General features: G+C 42.2%; 1 protein-coding gene across 1 annotated transcript in view; it reads right to left on the bottom strand.

Moving 5' to 3' along the window:
* The window catches only part of MACO1 (macoilin 1), an 83837-nt gene that overhangs the window by 16582 nt on the left and 41504 nt on the right, over positions 1 to 25751 (bottom strand). Inside the window, exon 6 of the mRNA XM_061597337.1 lies at positions 21839 to 22337. Coding sequence (XP_061453321.1) covers positions 21839 to 22337 — 499 coding nt within the window. The remainder of the gene's footprint in view (positions 1 to 21838; positions 22338 to 25751) is intronic.

Raw genomic sequence — 25751 nt, 5'->3', positions numbered from 1 at the left:
AGGCTAGAATTGTTTTAACTGTGAATTGCTTTCATCTGTTATTAGTCTATAAATATAGCAGGAAAAATAATAAAGAACCTTCCCCAGTTGAAAAGTGACAACATTAGTGGCTTGACATGGTTTGCATCTGGGTATTTACTTTTTATATTTCTGTTACTTCAAGATGCTCGCTCAGGTTGGGGCAGACTATTATTCCCTCCTCCATCACCATTTTATCCTCAAAACAATCCTGTGAGGTAGTTTAAGGTGAAAGACAGAAAGTGGTCCAAGGTCACCCCATGAGCTTTGTGGTTGGGTGGCACTTTGAACTCAATCATAGTCCAATAGTCTAGTCACTACTTCGCCACATTGGCTTGCAACGGAGAGTCCACATCAACAGAACTGAGACAACTCTCATGATCTGCTACCTATAGAGGACTCAACACAGAGACGTAGTCCTCAGAAACTGCAACCATATAGGATGTAAGAGGTGGGAAGTATATCAAGAAGTCACAACAGAGTGGCAACCGAGAGGAGAAAGATTTCTCTTTGAGTTCAAACTTCAGTCCCAAGTAAGGTCCACATGGTGTATTGTCGTTACAAAATTATCACTTGAGAGTTACAGTTGTCACCAGATTCCCTAAGCAAGTGAAGCTGCTAACGTAAATCAATCATCTCATGATACCTGCCAGCTATAGGTCTGCCATGCACGTGAAACCCATTCTCTCAGGTCTAATGTGCACATTACCTGCAGTGGTGTGGGAGTTGCTTCAAGGTGGATTTTTGAACACCACTGCTGATAATGGTCAAAGCATGGCAAATTATACGGTTGGGGATGAGCTCACTTCCCATTTCTGAATTGTCAACCTCTAAGGCTCATGCAATTGCCATCTTTCAAATGTCATAGGAAGCTGCCTTATACCACATCAGACTATTTGTCTACCTAGCCTAATATTGTGACAGAACCTCTCCAGGATCTTTCCCATCATTGTCACCTGCTGCTTTTAAAACTGGAGATTGAAAACTGAAGGGATTGAGCTTGGTACCTTGTGCATGCCAAACATAGCTGCAAGGGTAACAGTAGTTATTATGCTACTGCCAGCAAGGTATGTGCTCGGCCTCAGTCAGGAACATTAATAATGAGAAAGCACCTATGAGTGACTTGAAAGTGTGTGTCTGTGTGTGACAGAGTTACATCAAATAAATACACACTCATGCATCCCTGAACTTGCATTCATGCCACTGTCTGAAAATATCACCTGGTAAATGAATTACATTTATATACTGCCCCATAGCCAAAGCTCTCTGGGCGGTTTACAAAAATTTAAAACACTGAACATTAAAAACAAATATACAATTTAAAAAACCATACAAAGTTTAAAAACCATGAAGCACAGATAAACCAGGTAAAATACCTGTGGTCAGAGCTCAGCACATGCTGTTAGAATGCCTGGGAGAAATGGAAAGTCTTGATCTGGTGTCGAGGCAAACTTCATTGGGGAGATCATTCCATAATTTGGGGGCCACCACTGAAAAGGCCCTATCCCTTGTTGCCATCCTCCCAGCTTGCCTGGGAGTAGGCACCCGGAGGAGGGCCTCTGATGTTGAGTGTAGTATACGGGTGGGTTCGTGTCAGGAAAGGCAATTGGTCAGGTATTGTGGTCCCAAGCAGTGTAAGGCTTTATAGGTTAAAACCAGCACCTTGAATCGGGCTCGGAAACATATAGGCAGCCAATGCAAGCGGGCCCGAATCTGTTTTATATGTTCGAACCATCTGGTCCCTGTTCCCAATCTAGCAGCTGCATTTTGCAAAAGTTGCAGTTTCCGAACTGTCTTCAAAGGCAGCCCCATGTAGAGTGCATTGCAGTAATCTAATTTGGAGGTTACCAGAGCATGGACAACTGAAGCCAGGCTATCCCTGTCCAGATAGGTGCATAGCTGGGCCACCAACCGAAGTTGACAGAAGGCATTCCATGCCACCGAGGCTACCTGAGTCTCAAGTGACAGAGATGGTTCTAGGAGAACCCCCAAACTGCAAACCTGCTCTGTCAGGAGAAGTGCAACCACATGCAGAACAGGTTGGACATCCACCATCCTGTCAGAAGAACCACCCACTAACAGCATCTCAGTCTTGTTTGGATTGAGCCTGTTTATTAGCCCTCATCCAGTCCATTGTCGCAGCCAGGTACTGGTTCAGCACATTGACAGCCTCACCTGAAGAAGATGAAAAGGAGAAGTAGAGTTGTGTGTCATCAGCGTACTGATGGCAACGCACTCCAAAACTCTGGATGACCGCACCCAATGGTTTCATGTAGATGTTGAACAGCATGGGGGACAGAACTAACCCCTGTGGAATCCCACACTGGAGAATCCATGGGGCCGAGCAGTGTTCCCCAAGCACCATCTTCTGGAATCAACCTGCCAAGTAGGAGCGGAACCACTGCCATGCAGTACCTCCCACTCCCAGCTCAGCCAGTTGTCCCAGAAGGATACTATGGTCGATGGTATTGAAAGCCACTGAGAGATCAAGGAGAATCAACAGAGTCACACTCCCTCTGTCCTTCTCCCAACAAAGGTCATCTTACAGGGCGACCACGGCTGTTTGCATGCCAAAACCAGGCCTGAAACCCGACTGAAATGGATCCATATAATCAGTTTCATCCAAGAGTGTCTGGAGCTGGCCTGCAACCACTCATTCCAGGACCTTGCCCAGGAATGGAATATTTGCCACTGGCCTAGAGTTATTAAGATTTTCCGGGTCCAGGGAAGATTTCTTAAATTAAAGCTGACAGAGCGCAGTAATGACATTCACTGCACAGAATTACAAACTACCACCATTGTCTCCATGACACCAACAGCACGTTGAAATTACACACACACATCGTGAACTAGGTTTAATGATGTGAGACAGAAGAGCACAGCTATTAGAAGTAGCAAGAGGTTAATATGAAATTATAAAATGCATGTAGAAAATTTTATTAAAGTGCTTAACAAAAGCTGAAGCCAAGGCAAAGTAACTTAATGGTTGAGTGATTAACTAAGGCATCCTAGGAGAGTGTATTTTGGGGGGTCATTGGAGAAAGCCCCAAACCAGATTCCTAAGGGGAACTACCCCATAAAGTCTGTCTTTGGGACCTATCCTACACTCCAGAAGTTGCTTCATTCACTCTTCTTCAAAATCCTAGTTTCTATAAATTTATAATCACTTATCCTGTGGGTTTAAGTGAGGAAACAGTAATTTTTTCCTTAAAGAGAAGCCCTTGTTCTCAGAGCCTCAAGGCCTGAATCAATGGGAAAGGACAGACAGAAACCTCAATTCCTTTTCACACATTCATTTTCTTGTCCCCTTGTGCAAATGCCCCACCTTGGACCCATTCTCTCTTTCCCCGCCCTTGACTATTTTGGACAGTTTTTAAAAGTTTCCTTTCTCCTCTGCACATCTTCAAAGAACAAACAGAAGGATATATAAGAAAGAAAAAGCATTCAAGATGATTTATCCCTTACACCTACCCATGGAAAGTATCAGGAGGATTAAAATAAAAATTAACAAATGTTAATGTCCTTTCGTTATGTGAGGACACAAAAGCTTAGAGCTGATTCCTAAAACATTGCTCACTTTTCCAACCTTTGAATTAGTTTAAATTTAATTCGAAAATAGTCTTATTGAGACAAACCAATGAGTTTTTGAGATAATGTTCAAGGAAAATTACAGAACTAGCAACTTTACACATTGACTGAATAACTTCAGTGGCCTACACAAGTTTTACAAACACCCCCCCAAACACAGTCCATATCACAACTTTGATTAACAAACCACACTGATCTTTAATGACAACATTAAAAAGAATATGGTCTTTAATAAATGTTCTCCCTATTGAATGCCATATTGTTCCCAATATAATCACTCTCTACTGCACAGCATTCTATGATTGTATTCATGCTCTATACATTTCCCTGTTTACACTTAAGAACTGCTTTCCTGGATCAGATGGTCCATCTAGCCTGGTGTTTTTCAACTTGTAGTATTTGTACCACCACCTGATGTACTGTAAAGTACCAGTGGTTGAAAAGCACCAATCAAGGCCACATGCCACTTTCGACAGCAGTCAACCCTTGCTGTTTACATCTGCATCAGATACTCAGAAGTAATTGCTTCTGAATGTTACTTGTTACACATGTGGTTTTGTTATTCCTTTCCAAAAAGGAAAATGAACATTTAAGTAGTAATAAAGATAAAACACAAGGAGGTTTATCATCGTTTGCATGTTGAGATGGCAGCTTCCAGGGCCACTGTCTAGTAACAGGCACTCTGGGAAAACCTTGGCTCTGGACTGCATGGCCCAAAATTGTAGCCCAATTTGCATGCCGATATTTATTTATTATTATTTATTACATTTATATCTCACCCTTCCTCTCAGAAGGAGCCCAAGATGGCAAACAACCGATAAAACACTAAAAATATATTTAAAACATCTTTAAAACAAGACATCTTAAAACACAATCCCAACACAGATGCAGACTGGGATGAGGTCTCTATTTAAAAGGCTTGTTGAAAGAGGAAGGTCTTCAGTAGGTGCTGAAAAGACAACAGAGACAGCACCTGTCTAATACTTAAGGGGAGTGAATTCCTAGGGTAGGTGCAATAATACTAAAGGCCTGATTCCTATGTTGTGCAGAATGGACCTCCTGATGCGATGGTATCTGCAGGAACCCTAATCTGCAGAGCACAGCGATCAACTGGATATATAAGGGGAAAGACAACCTTTCAGGTACCCTGGTCCCAAGCTGTATAGGGCTTTATACACCAAAACCAGCACCTTCAAGTTCGATGAGTAGTTAATGGGCAGTCAGTGCAATTTTTTCAGTAGTAGGGTGGCATGTGGCAATATCCTACACCAGTGAGCAATTGCACTGCCACATTTTTATACAGTTATCTGTACCCTTCAGTTAGTGAGTGCTCTCCCAAGCCATGAGTATTTATTTATTATTTTATTTATACCCCGCCCCTCCTTCCAGCAGGAGCCCAGGGCGGCAAACAGAAACACTAAAAACACGTTAAAACTTCATAAAAAGACCCCTTAAAATACATCAAAACAAAACAACATTAAAAACATTTTAAAAAACTTTAAGAACATCTTTTAAAAAAAGGGTTAAAATATTAAAAGACATATTAAAAGCAATTCTAACACAGACACAGACTGGGATAGGTCTCAACTTAAAAGGCTTGTTGGAAGAGGAAAGTCTTCAAAAGGCGCCGAAAAGATAGTAGATATGAGTGTGAAGTTGCATCTTATCCCAAGGGGACTACAGCTTCATACACCATGGGCTGTGAAACCATGGACGAGAGCTGTGTCCTTACTTATTATCCTGGCTTGTTAACAGATATTAAGCCAGAGTTCCCCCAGTTCAGATGCAATGGGTAACTGATAATGCAAACCAGGATCTTTGCAAAGCTGCCACACAATGGAAGGAGGAGAGGTGAAGGAGGTGCACTCATCCACAGCTTTATAAACTGTGGATAATCTGACTGTGACCAACATTCATCAGACCAAGGTAGGTCTCGAAGATCACCTGTAGCAGAGCTTTTGAGAGACATTTCCCAATACAAATCTGGCAAGTGCAAAACAGTGAAATTAAACTTAAGAATCTATTAATTCTTAAAGATTTTCCATTACCACATTTCAGCTGTTCAAAGCCTTTTTCATAGTAATCCTTACACAACCCGTAATATAGAAAGGTGTATGTGTGGCAAGAGTGGCTTGCAAAAAGCCATCGAATGAGCTTGTAATTAAGGTAAGATTTGAACCAGGGACTTGCCAATTCATAGCTGTTGCTACGCTACTCCCGGGCCATTAACCCCAGCTCACCCGGTGATCAACAAGACAGACAGCAATGCCTTTTCCTGGTATTTATTTATTACATTTATATCCCACTTTTCCTCCAAGGTGCTCAAGGTGGCATACATGATTCTCCTCCCTCTCCATTTTTATCCTCGTCGCTACCCTGTGAGGTAGGTTAGGTTGTGAGACTGCAACTGACCCAAGGTTGCCCAGCAAGCTTCATGGCAGAATAGGGATTTGAACCTTGGTCTCCCTGGTCCTAGTCCAGCATTCTAACCGCTACATCACACTACTGCTCCACTAGACTTCCTCCCTTTTCCAAACGGATATCTAGAACCTTGCAAGGGAAAAGCCACTTTGGGCTGCAAAAGGATTAAGTGTTTGTGTATAATTAATGCATAGGTTTGTCCTCAATTCTCCCTCGTGAAAATATAAAAAAGTGAAAGTTGTTCCGAGAACAAAGATGTTTTTAAAAATCATTTTAAGTATGATTAAGGGAACAATAAGCAGTTTTTAATTGTTTCCAAAGACCACTCTTAGTTGGGAAGTGTCTTAATCAAGCTGTATTCACTTTTGCTGTGTATTGTGGCTGCTTAGAAGGCACAAGCATCTAAAAATAAACACAGCATGCTGATTACTAGATAAAAGTGCATTACATTGGCCCTTCTGTCACTGCTCCATTATCTGCTAAAGTACATAAAGGGAAATATTTTGGTTAAGGGATGGAGAACAAGTAAATGTAGAAGATATTGTAAATCCTCAATACTAGTTTTGTGATGGATCTTCTTATGCCCTTGGAAGTGCACAGTATTTGGGAAATAAGCCCTGTTGAACTCAGTTGAGCTCTGCCTCTGAATAAACATGGCTTAGTGTACTTTTCTCCCATGAGGGCTCCCACAGTTTGCTCAGGGATTCTGACCTGAAACTTTTAAAAGGCATAGTTCAAAATATTTGGTTGGTTTGGTAGCAGACCATTTTTGGTAGTCACTTCTGATCTTATTCCTTCTGAGGGATCTAACATGAACAGGTGACTTGAGAGAGGGAAGGGGCTAATTTCTTAAGTTTGTACCATGATGGGAGACACTGAGAGGGATTAAGAAACTCTGATGCTATTTCCAAATTATCTCCAAAGTCTTGACCTCAATTCCCCCAAATCTTTTGCGCTTGCCAGAAAATTTGGGGGAGAGACAGAGTCTGTCTTTTCAAACCAGCATGGACTGAGGGACCCCCTCACATATCTACATTTTTTGAATACTTGAATTAGGGTAGGAAAGGAGTGGTTCATTTTGTGCTAGGAAAGCATGGACAGGTAGTTGCAAGATTTGTGATGTCACAGGACACAGCATTTGCAGACCCTCTGCTAAAATGAATGTGGCAAAGGACATGACAAAGAGACCTGAAGCATCTAGAAATGCAATGTTGTCACTTGGTATCCACCATTTTTGCCCAAGTCCATTCAGTAACTCCTTGCAGAGATTTGAACAATACCACCCACAGACTTACAACAGATTTAAACCTTAAGACAGACAGAGGGCTGTTACATGCAACATATACCACATATTCTGACATCATTATGTCATTTATTTATTTATTTCTATCCCTCCTTTCTGTTCATGATAGTAATCCAAGGCGGCTTACATATGGTTCCCAGGCGGTCTCCCATCCAGGCACTGACCAGACCTGACCCTGCTTAGCTTCAGCAGGGTACTGGCCTCATGTGCCTTCAGACCATAGCCTGGGACTATGTCATGCATTTCCCTGCTCCACATCAGGGTAGGAAATTGCACAATATGAATACCCTCACTAGAGAGAGGTCCACCTGGTGCCTCCTGTGTTAATTTTTAAGATCCTCTCTGCATGCTAGAAAATTTGTGAGACACATAAAGCCTATAATTTTCCAGTGTTCCATTTTAATTAAAGTCCAGTAGGTGCTTAGGTAAACAAGAATGTTTTTAACTGCTAGCAAAAACGTATCACTGTACTCACTAGATGGAGAGGGGAGGGTTCCATAATGTAAACACTACCACTGAGAATGCTTTCTATCTGGTTGCCACCAGATGGAATGAAGCAGGCCATGGAACCACCAAAGGAGGTGGTTTACATTTATTTGAAGGTGGTTTACGTTTATTAAATGTATCTATCACTTCCTACTACAGAAAGTCCCAAAGTAATTTACAAACAGAATAAAAATACAATAATACAAACACATAAGCATCTTAAGAACATAGTCAGAATACAGACTTTCTATTACTGGTGTGGGCTAAATGCCTAGGTAAAAAATGTATTTACCTGACAGAGGTGGCAACCGGTAGGCCTCTCTGGGTTAATAGGAATAGGAAGCAACTACAGAAAGATCTATTCTCTGGTTTCTACCCTCTGGATTTTCTTCAAAGGCGGCACACAGAGAACAGCCTCAAATGATGATCTGGTCTGGACTCCTGCAAAGATCTTAATATATGGGGGGAAGCGCTCCCCAAAATAACTGGGTCCCAAGTTGTTTACAGCCTTATATTTGCAAACAGTACAGATCTTTCAGGACAGATGTGACATGCATGTCGTAAGATATTTCTTTTTACAACCTAGCCACAGCATTCTGCATTGCAGCTTCCAAATCAAGCCCAAGGACAGTCCCATTTATTATTATTATTATCATCATCATCACCATCATCATAAAAACAGACTTTAAAATATATTAAAACAAAACATCTTTAAAAACATTTTTTTAAAAGGCTTTAAAAACTTTTTTTTTTTTAAAAGAAAATGTTTAGAAACATATTAAAAAGCAATTCCAACGCAGATGCAGACTGGGATAAGGTCTCAACTTAAAAGGCTTGTTGAAAGAGGAAGGTCTTCAACAGGCACCAAAAAGATAACAGATATGGTGTCTGACTAATATTTAAGGGGAGGGAATTCCTAAGAGTAGGTACCACTACACTAAAGGTCTGTTTCCTGTGTTGTGCAAAACGGACCTCCTGATAAGATGGTATCTGCAGAAGGCCCTCACCTGCACAGCGCAGTGATCAACTGGGTAGATAAGGGATAAGATGGTCTTTCAGGTATCCTGATCCCAAGCTGTATAGGGCTTTGTACACCAAAACTAGAACCTTGAACTTAGTCCGGTTGCTAATAGGTACCCAGTGCAATTCTTTCAGCAGCGGGGTGACATGTTGGCGAAACCCTGCCCCAGTGAGCAGCCTCGCCGCCGCATTTTGCACCAGCTGCAGCTTCTGGACCAACCTCAAGGGTAGCCCCACATAGAGTGCATTACACTAATCCAGCCTGGGGATTACCAGTGCATGGACAACAGTGGTCAGGCTATCCCAGTCCATAAACAGCCGCAGCTGTCTTACCAGACAAAGCTGGTAAAAAGCACTCCTAGCCGCTCAGGTCACCTGGGCCTCTAGTGACAAAGATGAATCCAAGAGCACCCCAGAGTATGGACCTGCTCTTTCAGAGGGAGTACGACCCCATCCAGTGCAGACAACTGACCAATTATCTGGAGCCACCAACCCACAGTGTCTCCATCTTGCTAGGATTCAGACTCAGTTTAATGACCCTCATCCAGTCCACCACCAAGTCCAGGCAGCGGTCCAGGGTTTCCATGGCCTCTCCCGATTCAGATGTTACAGAGAAATAGAGATGGGTAGCATCAGCGTACTGCTGACACCTCGCCCTAAATCTTCTGATGACTCTTCCAAGGGCTTCAAATAGATTTTAAACAGCATGGGTGACAAGATGGTACCCTGAGGCACCCCACAGCACAACTGCAGGGGGCCGAAAGACAATCACCCAATGCTATTCTCTGAAAATGACCCTAGAGATAGGATTGGAACCACTGTAAAACAGTGCCTCAGATACTCATCTCACCAAGTTGGCCCAGAAGCATACCATGGTCAATGGTATCAAAAGCTATCGAGAGATCAAGTAAGAATAACAGGATTGCACTCCACCTGTCCTTCTCCTGATAAAGGGCATTCATCAGGGCAACCAAGGCCAATTCAGTCCCATAATGAAGCCTGAACCCAGACTGGAATGAGTCACAATAATCTGTTTCATCCAAGAGTACTTGCAATTGCTGCGCCACAACCCTCTCAATCACCTTCCCTAAGAAGGGGGTATTTGCAACCAGTCGGTAGTTGTCGCAAACCAATGGGTCCAGGGTGGGCTTTTTCAGGAGCAGTCAGATCACCACCTCTTTCATGATGGCTGGAACCACTCCCTCCCACAACGATGCATTGACAACACCCTGGATCCACTTGGTCAAACCCCCTCAGCAAGCTTTAATAAGCCAAGAAGGGCAAGGGCTGACAGGACATGTTGCTGGCCACATCGTTGCTGTTCACGTCATCAGGCCGCATCAACTGAAACCATTCGCAAGAAGTTGCAGCATAGAGTGCATTACAGTAGTCCAGTCTTGACTACTGACCAATGTATGGGTCACTGTGGCTAAGCTACCCCAACCCAAGAACACGTGGGTTGATATATCAGCCAAAGCTCATAAAAAGTGCTTCTAACCACTATGGCCACTTGGGCTTCCAGTGACAGTGATGCTCCAGGAGCACCCCCAAATTACTCACGTCCTTCAGGGATAGAGCAATTCCATTGAGAACAGGTAATTCACCTATTTCAAGCATCTGGGTACTATTTGTCCACAGGGCCACCTTCTTGTCAGGATTATTATTAACATATATGTGCCACCATTGTACTAGCAGCTGATCTCAGTGTTCCTTTTGATTTACATGTCTACTAATATCACAAGAGGTTGGATGCGAGAGGCCAGTCTAACTTAGCCCAGACGATACTGAATTAACAATGACTGGCAGGCCTTATAACTTAGGGAATGAGGTCAATGTTCTCTGTTTTTCAGCTGATCTTGGATTCCTTGCTCTGCCTGCGTGCACAGGTGGAAATGGCCAAGAATACTTTCTATAAGTTTCTTACAACAGCCCTATAAGGTTGGCTAGTTTTTACCATCTCAGTACAGACAGGGGAGCTGAAGCTGAGAGAGAGTGGAATGATTAAGAACCCCTAGATGTGCAGGCCTATTAGCATGTGCGAACATTTGAAGCTAATGTCACACATCAGTCCATCTAGCCCAGTACTATCTAGTCCACGGGCCTAATTAGACCCAACACAGGCCTCAGTTTGGCCTGCAAGGTGTGCAGCAGGTATGGTCATGGCTACCAAGACACAATCGGGAGCTTAAAGTGAGCTCCCAATTGTTTCTAGTGCAGCAGATCCCAGCAGGATATCCTGTCAGCACTGATCTGCGCTGGCAGGGAGCCCTGCTTGCAAAAGGGACTTTCCTTTTTGAAATTTCTTACTGAGGCCAGGGGAGCTCGCTATCCCTAAACTGAGCATTTTTCCCTCTGGAGAGGGGAAAATGCTACATTTGGTGAAAGTGGTTTGAATCCAAACTGCTTCCTCCAAAGAGACTTCAGAGCACCTCCCTTTAACTGCCGATCAGTAATTACAGTGCCCTCCTTTGAACTCTGATAGGTGTCAATCACATAACATAATGTGATTGACAGGTAGGCAGTCCCACTCACCTGTTAAAGTTGGCTGGCAAGGGAGGGGGGTTGGGATTCACCGGGTCAGCTGGATCCAGTTCCCAGCCCTGGAAGCAGCTCTCCAAGTTCCCAGGCAGAGCTCGTTCCTAACCTTCCTACAAGACAACTTTTAACTGGAGAGGGTAGAGATTGAAATCGGGACCTGTGTGCAAATAATGCATTTTATTAGTGTAAATTTAAACTGTACTTCATACTGGAACTGCCTTGCAAAAATTATTTATCAGAGTTGATGCAAAACTAGGCCTCAGCACAGTGTAAAATTATTAAACTCTGAAATTTGGGGGGGAGACAGAACTGTTGTCTGACAACAACAGAAGCTTACAAATCTACATTCTTCTGCCAACAGACATTCTTTGGCCTGACAGGCCAGCAGAATTGATGGTATAGCTTGCTCATTTGCTTTGCTCGCCACAGTATTATGAATCTCTCATTCGCCTACCATAAAGCAAGCACATATATTATCCTGTCAAACATGAGAGCAGAGCTATACATGCAAACAAGAAGAAAATCCCACTGGCTGTTTCTTCTGCAAGAAGACATGATCATGATGTGCACCTCCCCTAACTGCTTTATCCCCTGTGGGCATCTAGATATATGTTTATCTTTGCAAATATGCAGCTGGAAGATGAGGAGGAGAAAGCAGCCAGGGAAGCTGCAAGGGGAGCTCAAACAACCTGTAGTTTAAACTAATAGATAATATTACTTGCTCCATTTGTTATATCAATAAAAGTCCACTGTGGGAGGTATAACAAAAGGCAACAGATTTCAAAGTTTTAGCTGACTTCTCAGAGCTAAGTAGCCTGGATTGCACAGTTCCTGAGGTGTGGTTTTCTTATAAATATAACATGAAGACATCCAGTAAAGTTTGCTATAAGAGAACAACCAGCAGTATAAGAATTACCTGCAAGAATAAAAGAAGCAGCTTTCTACCTTTGAAGCTAGTATTGGCTTATAGGACATGTAAGTCTGGTAAATTGATGAACCCTGGTCTCCCACTGAAACATCACATTATAATGAGCACCCCAAGCTCTAAGCAGTGAGAGATTTCAGAGGCGTCAGCACATTCCTCAGACTTGGTTTCCTTTAAGATGAAGGTCACTGGAGATGGTAGTGTCTTTATAATATATTGTTTTATTTGTAATATATGATGGAAGTGCTCACAGCATTAGTATTCCAATAGTTGCTCTCCCACTAGGTTTCCAGTCTCCCTCCCAAAAAGACATAGGTTTGGATTCAACACAGAGATCAGGCAAGCATTTGTCTCTTCCCAGCCCTGTGCAACATGAGAATGGCCTCAGGTTTATTGTTCTCTCATACTAGGGGTGCAGAACATTTCAGCCCAATGGGCCATATTCTTTACCTCCCTTCAACCCACAGGCCAACCTGTCAATCATATGATGTCATATGATGTCATGACAGCATCAAGTTGACCCAAGGGAGCGGGGTGTGCTTTGTCAGCGTGTTCTTGAAGGAAACATGCTGGTGAAACAGCACCGAGCAGGATTGAACTCTCTGCTCATCAGCTTGGTTCTGCAGGGATCTGCTTCCCCAGTGCGTTCACTGCTGGGAACGTACTGGTGAAGCAGCACCCAAAAGGACTGACCCCCAATATCCACCCATCAGTTGGGTGATTGACAAGTGGCTGTGGTATGGGGGATATAGCCTGGTGGCCCAAGGTTGGCCCCAGGCTGAAGGTTCCCCACCCCAGTCAAACCCTTGGAAGTAGTTAGGAGGAACTTAAACATTACGAGGCAAATGCAGGAAAGCAAGGTCAATTAAATGCAGGAACAGGGGAGGGCTCAATTAATTCTCTTTCCTGCCTGCAAATTCCTATTGTAAATGGGGAACAGGTCTCCCCCCAACTATGAAACCAGAATCAAGCCTAAGAGAAACATTGCTGAAGAAGGGGCATTTGCCAGGAAGAAATGATGAGTGTTGGAGGGAGTTAAGCACCCTTCTGTCAATTCCCCACCCCCATAAACCCCCGCCACCTTCCCATTCACATAACCTCCATGAATGTGGGCTTGGGAATGTGAATATGCCAGGTAATGTGCACTTTGTTCCTGAAGTACAAGGAAAAATTGTGTTTATGGCAGAAGCAGATCACATAACCTTGAAAAGATCTTTACCAACAGTTGAAAGATGTAAAGAGAGGGACAAGACATTTAATAGGACTAAGGACATTCTCCAAAGATATCCTGTTGGCTGTTGACTGTCCTGAGCTAATTAGTTAGGATTTTATTGACGACTTTATGCATTTGTACACTGAAACATTTAAATGCATTATCTGCTTTGAAACCCCTGCATGGGCTGTTAAGTGGGATACAAATTAAAAAAAAACAGTCCTATGTGCACAGCTAATTACCTGCATAGGATGACAAGGATTTAAATTCTCTTCATATTTGACTCATTCTTCAAGGCATTCTCAATCATGTTAAATAAAATGCAGCACTTACAAAAAATGTTTTCTTGCCATTTTGAGATGAAAAGCCACTTAAACCCATCAAATTGTATGCTGCTTGCCAGAAGTGTTTGACTAAATATCTTTTTTGGAACACTGTTCATTTCCAATAGTTCTTTATTAATTTACCGAAAACTCCATGAATTGGCTATTAGAACTGCTTGTGTATCAAGCTGGATTGTAGCCTTGAGATTAAGTCCATGAAAGTTACTAGCCTGCCTGCCCACATGCTTAAATTAGTAATTTGTGGCACATTGACAGCCTGCAGAAGTTTAAATCCAAAAGATCTGGGCTAGGGCATGTACCCATAAATCAGGGCTGTGGAGTCGGTATGCCAGACCTTCGACTCTGACTCCGACTCCTCTATTTTTCTACTGTCCGACTCCGACTCCTTCATAAATGGCAAATGTATATTAACTAGTAGTAACACATTTACTGTAGCAAAATGGTAGGCACAAGGCATTTCATCACCACCACGTGAATCCAGAGCTTGGAAAAGTTACTTTTTTGAACTACAACTCCCACGAGCCCAATCCTTAGCATTCATTATGGCATGTGTCCATCTGCTTCACCTAAACCCCCTTTTAATATTTAGGCCCTTTCATGAGCCCCCGTTTAACATTCTACACCTGCAGGACTTCAATTGTGTGGATACTCAGAAATAGGATCTTTTCAGTGGTAGCACTGAAATTAATATTAACTATTAATATAATTTAACATAACATTTGCTTCTTCCAAAAAGGAAACGCCATTCCTAGAACTGCTTTATATGTAATGTTTGCTGAATATCAATTGTCTATTAAGGATGCCCATTCCATCCCCACATGTAGAATCCTCTGTACTGCCTGCCTTACCTGGGCTTGGGGTTGCTATTGACCAATGTTAGTTCTAGAAATTTGAGGGTCTTCAAAACTACCATGAAAACCCTATTCATAGGGTTGCCGTAAGTCGGGATCAACTTCAAGGCAGTCCATTTCCATTTTCAAAATTAATATTTAAAACAGAAGATTGAGCGAGTGTAGAAGAATACTGGTGGTGGTGATGGGAGAGATCTTTGCAAGTAGAGAGCATGTGCAACTCCTTAACCCTAGTTGTTGTTGTTATGTGCCTCCAAGTCGACTACGACATATGGCGACCCTATGAATCAGCGACCTCCAAGAGCATCTGTCATGAACCACCCTGTTCAGATCTTGTAAGTTCAGGTCTGTGGCTTCCTTTATGGAATCAATCCATCTCTTGTTTGGCCTTCCTCTTTTTCTACTCCCTTCTGTTTTCCCCAGCATTATTATCTTTTCTAATGAATCATGTCTCCTCATGACGTGTCCAAAGTATGATAACCTTAGTTTCATCATTTTAGCTTCTAGTGATAGTTCTGGTTTAATTTGTTCTAACACCCAATTATTTGTCTTTTTCGCAGTCCATGGTATCTGCAAAGCTCTCCTCCAACACCACATTTCGAAGGAGTGGATTTTTCTCTAGTTAATGACCAGTTAATTTTACATGTGTACAGCAGCCCTTGGTAATCAAGCTCTTTGATCAGTGTTCAGCCCAGCCAGAGGGCCAAACTTGCCTTTTGTTCTAAAACTACTAGGATATCATGCATCAGCCAGAAGATAAGCTCCATTCCCCTTCACTTTATCTATGTTAGAAGGCTTTCCTTTTCATTCTAATCTTACAAAGGCTCTCTAGATAAAAAGTTTGTTACATCCTTATAAGCTCTGTTTGCCAGAAATGGTTTATTGCTGCTTTTAAAGTAACCGTTTTTGGTACATTAATTTGAATAGATAATTTCCAAAACAGTAAACACAAATTGTTGGCAAATACACATTACTATAATCACAGCCTGTTTGTTTAGGTTCATATCTACATGTTGAATTTGTGATCCTCTAAGAAATTAGCTCTCTTGTGGGCCTTCATGTGAAATATGTTATAGTTGGCCAGAAAGTGTCACAGGTTGGAAGAGGCCAATGTCTCAATCTATCAGATTTTATACAAAAGGCATATTTCACTTTTATTAAAGTGATTGTGATGTAATGATTACAGAACTGGATTCAGAATTGGCCTAGTTTCTGTGGGCCACTTTTGACAGGTCAGCAGTGCTGCCCACCTGTCAATCATCTGAAATTATATGACGTCAGGTGATTCAACTTCAATGGAAGAACAGGGATTTCATTCTAAGTGCTGCTCCTGATGCTTCCTTAGCAGCCTAGGCTTGAATTCAAGCTGGAAAGGTCCATGCCAAATGGAACTTGCAGTCAGTGCAGATTTTAAATGCAGTGCTGAATGCATTTCTGATGTTCAGGCATGAATTATGTTGTTTCAGAAGCCAAAATTGTCCATCTCTGCTATCTTTTCGGTGCCTTTTGAAGACTTTCCTCTTTCAACAAGCCTTTTAGGTTGAGACCTATCCCAGTCTGCGTCTGTGCTAGAATTGTTTAATATGTTTTTTAATAATGTTTTTAACCCTTTTTAAAGTTGTTTTTTAAATGTTTTTAACACTGTATTGTTTTAATGTATTTTAAGATCTGTTTTTATGATGTTTTAAAGTGTTTTTAGCGCTTTGTTTGCCACCCTTTATTTATAAATAAATAAAACAACACCTATACATAAGAAGGAGGTATCAGCAGTTACTTCAACATTTGCAAAAGTACAAAAAGTCTTTAGAAGAAATCCAAGTGGGGAGAACCCCACCCCAAAAACATATCAAAGAGGACTGCGCCTGTTCAGTAGCCATGGAAGGGTGTTGCAGAGTGCTGGTGGTGGGAATGGAAAACTGGATGGAAAGGTAATGGAATGGAGCATCGTAGAGGAAGGCATGGCTGACTGATTGAAACACTTAACATAAGCACTCACAACATGGACCTGCAACAAAATGTTGCCAGTCCCACTTTTTTTACTTCAAAAAAGGTTCCAGAATTATTGGCAACAAGGAAGATGTTTCACAAGAAGCTTATCACAGGGCAAACGAAGTACCTGAAAATGTGTTTCATTTCTTAAATTATTTCCTCTGTTTCATGTTCTGCAAATGCAAATGCTTTTCTGGATTAAGTCTTGGTTTGTTCCTTTAATTAACAGATTCCCTACTCCACCTTAACCACTACTGCTTCTAGCCACAGATAAATGACTAGAATTTAGTGGAAGGGATTTTATTGTGGGATTTGGAACCAATATTCAAGCTCAAGATCCAATTCACCATCTAATTCTGCTTAAGTGTCACAGGTGGGTTGTAAAACATAGGGGAAGCAACTTCTTCACAAGTGGTTTCATGACACTAACGCTGAAGTCAAGACCCCACCACTACGTATCACAGCACAAACTTTTGACCATGCATGCCATATTGGTGTACCTGTCACAGTTCTTTCTGTGCTGACAGAGATATTTGCATTGTTGCCTCTTACCCCTGACAAGTTTTATTAGCTCAGGGACCTGTCATACTGTATTCCTGCAAATGGCTCTTTGCAAACAGTCTGGATAACCTTCATTTATATGAACCTATCCCATGTTTTAAGGTCTTCCTTGGGGTTCCTGCTTTGGATCCCCTTGTTTGAAATACAGGGGACAGGGAGGGGTTACATGGAGATTTGCGAACTAAGTAGCAGGACTCTTCTTCTGGGCTACTGTGTTGAGTTTCTATGCTGGTTTCTCATTTTTGGATTGCTTAATGTGGTTTTAATTGGTACATCACTTTCCACTGTACGTTTCATACTTTAAGTGTTATTTTAACATATATCTGGGATTGGATTGTTATTAGTCACTTTGTAGGCTTAAAGCAAGGCAGAATATACATATTTTAATAAATGAACAGAATCAAACATATATGGACCAAACTCTGCTAAAAGCTTCTGCCTGCATACTGAAAGTCTGCAATAGCATATATTTCCCCATATAAAATTAAAGTAAAGTAACTTTAATGTATTATTTTCAAGCAGATACCAAGAGTATGTTCAAGCCAAAATGAACCACTTTAAAAGTCCCATTAAATCAGTTCAGCAGCTGATTTCTGTTTATTGCTGCATTGTTCCTATACTATAGGAACAATGCAGTTACTATAAAAATACATACATACATACATAAATAGAACAGTTGTCATAAGGCTCAATGGGAAGATTAAGGATTTTTTTTCAGGTTTACCTCTCTATCTGGTCTGGGTGCTTTATAATACAGCATTGTATCACAAAAGACAAAAACATCTATTTTTTCAATAACTTCCTGTAAACTGACAAGTAGCAGAGACACTTTTACCTGCTTCCTTTGCTCAGAAACATCATTGGTTTAATGTGCCATGAGACACTGTGGTCATGTTGTTTTGGGAGGGGAGTGGCAGACAAATAAATGCAGAAGGAGAAGGGTACTATGATGTATGTTCTCTGCACCAAAACAATCCAAACAGTAGTAGTGATCAGAACAATTACAGTATAGCAATCACTGGCTGATTCAGCAAATATTTTGCTTTTAGCTGCTACCCCTCAGTTGCAGAGGCAAAATAATACAGTATTTCACATTTTGGTACTCCTCTTCCATGTTAATTGTCAAAGGATGCTAGGCAATGTAAACCTTCTCAGTCATTTAAGATCCCCAAAGCCTTTCTCTTGGTGCCCCCAACTTTGAAAGTTAGTACATGTTAAACAGAAAGAGGGCAGTTTCTGTAACAGGATCCCAATGATGCAAGAGCCTCCCCAGATGGCTGCCTTGTGGCTGCTCAGGAGTTTTAGATGGCAAGTTAAAACCATTTTATTTTTGTGGACTTTTAAACAACAGCAAAGTTTATTTATTTATTTACTTTATATCTTGCTCGTCATCCCAGAAGGAGCCCAGGGCAGCAAAGTTGATATCAGTGCTGCTTTTGAGATTTTGTTAGGCTGCTTATTGTTTTAACGCTTTGTTCCACTGGTTTTATTGAGTTTGTTTTTAGTAATTTTGTGGTACTCTAAATTATGTGTTTAAAAATTGCCTTAGATTTTATTTTTAAATGTTATTTACACTTATATTCCACCTTTCTTCCATGATGGAACTCAGGGTGGCATACATGGAGTTTCCAAGTGGTCTCCCACCCAGGCACTGACCAGACCCAAATGTGCTTAGCTTCAGCAAGGTGGCCACATCATATACAGTAGGGCCCCGCTTTACAGCGATTCGCTAATACAGCGGTCTCAATTAGACTAAAGCCCCACTCATACGACGCTTGTTCCGGTTTTATGGCAGTTTTCAGGCATCGCATGCCATTCTATTCAATGGGTTCCGCTTTACAGTGGTTTTCGCTTTACAGCGGGGGTCCGGAATGTAACCCGCCATATGAGTGGGGCCCTGTATCATACAAGTGAAGGAATTTGGACCGGACTATACTTTAATAATTTCAGCAGAATGGGCAGCTGCCTTCTCTGAAAGTATATTGTGAATCCTTATTTTAATAGCCAACTGAAATCCTTATTTTCACTTGAGTTTTACTGCTGGGTTTTGGATATCCAAGTACAAAGTACATATGACTTGCACCAGTTCTGAATGGTGCATGTGCATTGCAAATTGTTCCTTTCTTTTCAAAATACACCAAGGTGGAGATTTGATCACTTACCAATCACTGTTTATGTGTAGGTTGCAGAGGAGAGCAGCACACATACATGTGGGCCACACAGAACTGACGCAACAGGTGTGTACTAGACACCTGGATATTAGTAAGAAAGTGAGAGGGGATTGTGAGTTTTCTAGTGCACAGTAGTAAATAATAACTGAGTGGATGAAAAAATGAAATGTTGGTGGAGCATAAACCAATGAGGAACAGCAGATGGATTCTAGGATCTTAGAGATAAGCTTCTCACTTATTTTTCAGACAGAGTGTGGTGTCCCTCAAAAAGCATGTCATCCTTCTCTTTAACACTCTTCCTCTTGTGGTCTACCAAGGTCCGCCCATCTCTGTCAACTAGGCTGGTTTTTCATCGCTAGGAATAAGCAAGGCTTTTTGCTACGTTAAAATATTTTTGCTTTTAAAATAGTTCTTATAGTTTCATGCCATTTGGTTTTAAAGGTTGTAAGCCACCCCATGCTTCTATAGATAGCAGAGACCAGGTTATACTCTATTTAAAAAAAAAAAAAACGGTTAGAAACCTCAAAGTGGCTAAGCCTCCTATACAAATACAAGAGGCCATATCATTATCTTGTGTCATACTTTTCTGTATTACTAAATACAACTTGCTGAACAGCACCTTGCTCCTGCGGACAGTTTCCTATTTTACTTTTTAAAATAAAAAGTTTGCTTTTCATTCACTATGTTTAGAAGCAAGTCCCAATTTCCATGGGATTTATTTTGAAATACATATGCTTAGGACTTTAGCCTTAATGATTGAATATCATTTCAGTTTAGTTTGAGATTATACATCATACCACTTTCCATGTCTCTTTGTGCTTTTATAATAATGCATGGAAGCTGCCAGAGCAGCACAGCAAAGATCCTATGGAAACACAGCAGATTAAAAACAATGGCAAGGAGTTCCATAATACAGGAAACACTATATTTAAAAGGGGAAGTACATTGTTTTGCAGTACACTGTTGTATGTTAGGGCATTCTCGAGACACAGACATAAATATACAAGGTCTATCCCCCCCACAAGTATTCCACTCTCTCCTGCCCCAGGTTCTTTAAAGCCAGTCTATATATATCAGCAGTGGCTCACAAATTTCGGCTGGCCTTGCTGACCAAACCAAAACATGCCTTTGGTAGGACCCTGCACCCTGCCCTCACACCTGCCCTCATGCTCATCATCTCTGCACAATGTCAGGGAAAAAACCCTGCCACCATCCTCAGTGCCAAATTTGGAGCTCAGCAGGAGAATTGTCTCCACAGTTGTGCTAGTCTGCTGCAGTCGTGGGGGTGATTTCCACCCACATCTTCAATTCTAGACTTGGGCAGGAGATTGTTTTTGTGCTGGAATGCTGAGGCACTCCAAGCTCCTATGCAGCACAGCACCCAAAACAAACCTAAGCTTTTCATTCCAGCTTTAATTTATATAGAGGGTGAGAATCTTCTATGCAGTTGGCATGGTGCTTCTAAGAGGAGAGCAATGCAATTACTGGAATGATCCCCAGTCCCTTTCCAGTTCGAAGCTGGAGGAAGGCTGGGGGTCTTTTTGCCATGCTCACCAGAGGGCAACAGAACTGTCACCATGGTGAACAGAAGTGTGGACTATTGTATGCACTTTGTGTGTGTTTTTAAGGTTTTGCATGAGTTTTATTTTAGCAACAGTCAAAGTTGTTCCCAGATCAAGTTTTAAACCTCAAATTAATCTAAGGAATCCAAGACCTAATTTCTGGCTCACATAACATATAATTCTAAATAACTTCTAGTACATATTGTATACCCAATAACTCTGTATCACTCTCCCTGCCCCCAAAGATGGCTTTACCAGCAAGCATTTCTATGATATTGCATCATTTGCATAACTACTCCAGGAAGACATATTTAAACATATAAAGCAAAGAAAGCCTTCTAGCTTGAAAAGAACGGCATGTCAAAATTCTACTGTGTTTAGAACCAGGCTTTATCCAGAGTTTTGAAAATGTGATATCATTTCACCCAGAATTCTCTAGTTCCCATATGGGAGCAATATTCAAGAAGTGACAATTTTTGTAAATCTCAACAAAGACTGCAAAAAAAAGTGTCAAGTGTCTCCAGATACAAATGCATGCATGTACATGCAAATATGCTCATCTGCTCCATCCCTGAAATTAATTCTTCTTTCCTATAGGGTCCTCAGAAAAAAACAGCGGAATAATTATGCTCCAAGTAAACTTACTGTAATTTCAGCATAGCCAGAAGCAGAACTCATAGACTATTTCTCTACATATTAATTCTGCAACTAGACTGCAGGACTAGAATGAACGCAACCCTGACCATGCACAAGTGCAAATCCACAGCCTCTCCTTAAATCACATCTTAACTTACTGAGAAAAAGAAACAGCAAGAGAGGAAACTAGGTCACTAACATTTCAACCTTACCTTACCAATGCATCTGGTTTGCTTAGCTGGTTATTGGGAATACAATTTTCCATTAAGTCTTTATGTGTGCTTGGACTTTTGCTAGTGCATTTCTGTTTTTTCTCATTCTTAGCTGATGAGGAAGGGATACTTCCATTAGTTGCACTGTGGCTGCGAGGTGAGGAGTTCACAACTCCGCTAGCATTTTTGTAATTTTTGGATGCTGCAGTGCATGAGTCCTCTTTTAAGAGGTTTTCTGTACTTCCCACAAGATCATTATTTAATCTTTTACTGTTGATATGGTTCTCCATATATTCAATTTCTTGTATTTTAGAGTCTACAGGTTGCAAAATATTGTTATTTATTCCAAGGTTATGTTTTTTGGCATCCTTGTCTTTTTCTTTTCCTTTTTCTCTATATTCTAGTTCCGGTAACGTTGCAGATAACTTTTTATTGGCTGGAATGCCTCCATTGTGCTGCAAAAGTATCGAGGAATCCATTTCAGACAATCCTTTGGCTGCTGGAATCCCGAAAAAGAAAAGAGGCAATATTTAAAATTAAAATCATAAGTATTATTTATTCTTAGCCTCATTGTCATCATCATCACTATTACTATTAAGATTTATTGCCCACCCTTCACCCAAAGGTTCCATAACAATTTTAAAATACATAATTGAAAGCAGTTAAAAACCTAAAATCACATGACAAAAATATATATACATCTCAGGTGTCAGAGTAAAAAGGTACATCTTCAGCATTTGCCAAAAACTGTACAGTGAAGTTGCCAGATGCACTTCTGTGAGGAAGGAGTTCTGCAAATTAGCTGCCACAGAGAATGCCCTCTCCCAGGCCGCCACCACCCAAACTTCTGAGGGTGGTGAAACTACCAAAAAGGCCGCCTCTGCTGATCGCAGCACCCAAGAGGATCTGTACGGAAGGAGGCAGTCTTTCAGATATTTGGGACCTAAATTGTTTAGGGCTTTAAGCACTAACATCAACACCTTGAATTGGTTGCAGAAACGAACTGCTAACCAATGTAGCTGTTTAAAACCGGGGGTTATATGAGTTCTACAGGGGACCCCAGCCAGTAATCTTGCTACTGCATTCAGGACCAGTTGAAGTTTCAGTCGTCTTCAAGGGCAGTCCCAAATAGAGTGCATTACCATAATCCAATCTGGAGGTTTCCGGAGCGTGGAGTATTGCAGCCATGTAAGCTTTGTCCCAAAGGGGCCAAAGCTGAAAAATCAGCCGAAGCTGGAAAAAGGCACTCCTAGCTGCTGAGGCTACCTGTCACTGAGGGACAATGTTGGAACCAGGACTACTCCCAAGTTGTGGACCTTTTCCTTCAAGGAGTGTGCAACCCCATCCAGAACAGGCCATCTTCCCACCTCTGGGTTATGAGAACTCTGGATGCATAACACCTCTCTTTTCAGGATTCAGCCTCAATTTATTGGCTTACATCTACCCCATCACCGCCTCCAAGCACTGGTTCAACCAATTTTGCTGATTCAGATGAAATAGAGAGGTAGAGCTGGGTGTCATCTGCATATTGATGGCAAATCAGTATCTCCTGATGACAGCTCCCAGTGGCTTCATATAGATGTTGAATAGCAAGGGGGACAAGGTGGAACCATGTGGAACACCACAGGACAGTTTCCATGGTGCTGAACAGTAGCCTCCCATAACTACCTTTTTGGAAGCAGCTCTGGAGGTATGAGCGGAACTAGTGAAGCACAGTGCCCCCAACCCCCACCTCCTTGAGATGTTCCAGAAGAATACCGTGCTCAACAGTATCAAAAGCTGCTGAGAGACCAAGGAGAGCAAGCAGGATTGTATTCCTCCTATCTCTCTCCTGACAGATGTCACCAGCCAGGGCAACCAAGGTGGTTTCAGTGCCATGGCCAGGCCTCATGCCAGACTGGAACAGATCCAAGTAATCAATTTCCTTCCTGGTTGGACCTCTACCACCTTTATGAGCACATTGCCCAAAACAGAGATATTTGCCCTTGGGCAACTTCTGGGTCTATCGGGATTTACGACACATTTTTATCACCCCGATCCTACAAAAAATGCCCAGCGGCTCTGATGCAAGTTACGTTCAATATCTGCTGGCAGACCAGTATCCGCAGGTTACATCCAAGGTGGCCAATTTTTGTGCTGCCTCCATTGTATGTAGGAGGAGGTTACTGTGTTCATTTTAATGTTGTTCTATGCTTTTATATACTGATATTTGTGATGCAGTTTTAAATTTGTTATTTGCCCCTTCTGGTATAATATAATACTGATGTAATATTACTTTATATTTGCTGCTCTACAACCGAAATAAATAAATAAATTCATCCATTCTTCTGGGTCCAGGGCGGTTACCTTAAGGAAGGGACACACCACCGCTTACTTCAAGGCAGATGGTACCTCCCCCTCCTCCAGTGAAGCATTAATCGCTCCCTGGACCTACCCAAACCCCTTCAGCTAGCTCTAAGAAGCCAAGATGGTCAAGTGGGCAGGTGGTCAGCCACACTTCTTCAAGCAGCTTGTCCACATCCTCAGGTTGCAATAACTGAAACTGATCCAACACAAATGGAACATGTAGTGCTCCGGACACCTCCACTGGGCTTGCTCTAACCATGGCATCCAACTCTGTCTGAAACTGAGTTCTTTTGTCCCTAAAGTGCTTTGCAAAGTTGCTAACAGCAGGCCTCTGAGGGTGTCAGAGCAATGCTCTCTTGACCAGTTGATAAAAGGTCATTCACCACTCAGAAAAGCTGTGCTGGGTGGCTACTTGTGGATGCAATGGTGCCAGAGAACCAAGCTTTCTTCTCTGCCACCAATGCCACATGGTAGACACAATGGTGCAGCTTTACCCGTATTTGGTCAGACTTGGACCAAGATCCATGTCATCTGCACTCCAGCACCGACCATCCTGCTTCATCACACACAGATCACTGAAATACCAATGTTACCTATGTGCTCCACAGTGATGGCAGGGGCACTCAGGAGCAATCATGTCGATGGCTCTACACATCTCACCATTCCACAGTGAGACAAAAGCCTTGATAGGAGCACCAGCCAGGTCAGCTGGAAAATCCCCCAGAGCATTCATTAGATTCCTTAAGCCTCCAAGGGCAACCATCTCAATGGGTCCCCCACCCATGCAGAATGAAGTAGTTACATTCAGCCCAAACCTAACAATGACAACGGACTCACAACAAGTCCCCCAATCGACAGAGTATTACTAATCCACTCAGTGGCAAAGTCCAGGTTAGAGTATGCCTGGCCAGACATGTTGGGCCGTTTACGTACTGAGACAGCCCCATGGTTGTCATGGAGGCCATGAAGTCCTGGGCTAACCCATATGAGGCAGCATGGATACTGATGTCCCCCAATACCACCATGACAGAGTTCTCTAACACCACATCTGAGATTACCTCAGCCAGCTCAGTTAGGGAGATTGTAGCACAACAGGGTGGACAGTACACTAACAATGTCCTTGTTCTGTCTCTCTGGCCCAACACCGCAATCAATCCCTAGAATCTAGACACAGCGCAGATTGATCTCCTGATGACGGAGACTGAATTTTTATGGACACCTGCAGCTCCCACTCCCCATCCCTCTGACCTGGAATAGCGGTGCACTGTGTACCCAAGTGGTCACAGCTGGGTTAGCATTGGGCTACTGAGCTCATCTTCCCAGGTCTCAGTTATACATGCCAAATCTGCCCCATCACCCACAAACAAATTGTGGATGATAGATGTTTTGTTTTGGGCAGACTTGGTATTTAACTATACCCCTACAAGGCCAGGAGGCTGGCTTACTGGCATTCCCAAATTCTGAAATACAGCAGGCAAAGCAGGGGGGGCAAGGGTTTTCATATAACTAGCCCACATCCTCCCCGCTGTATATCTTCGACCACCACCATCTCTCTCCCTGCCTACCA

Source organism: Rhineura floridana, chromosome 15 (assembly GCF_030035675.1).
Source record: "Rhineura floridana isolate rRhiFlo1 chromosome 15, rRhiFlo1.hap2, whole genome shotgun sequence".
Lineage (NCBI taxonomy): Eukaryota > Metazoa > Chordata > Lepidosauria > Squamata > Rhineuridae > Rhineura > Rhineura floridana.
The sequence above is the reverse complement of the archived record's forward strand: the minus strand, read 5'-3'. Positions and strand labels throughout refer to the sequence as shown.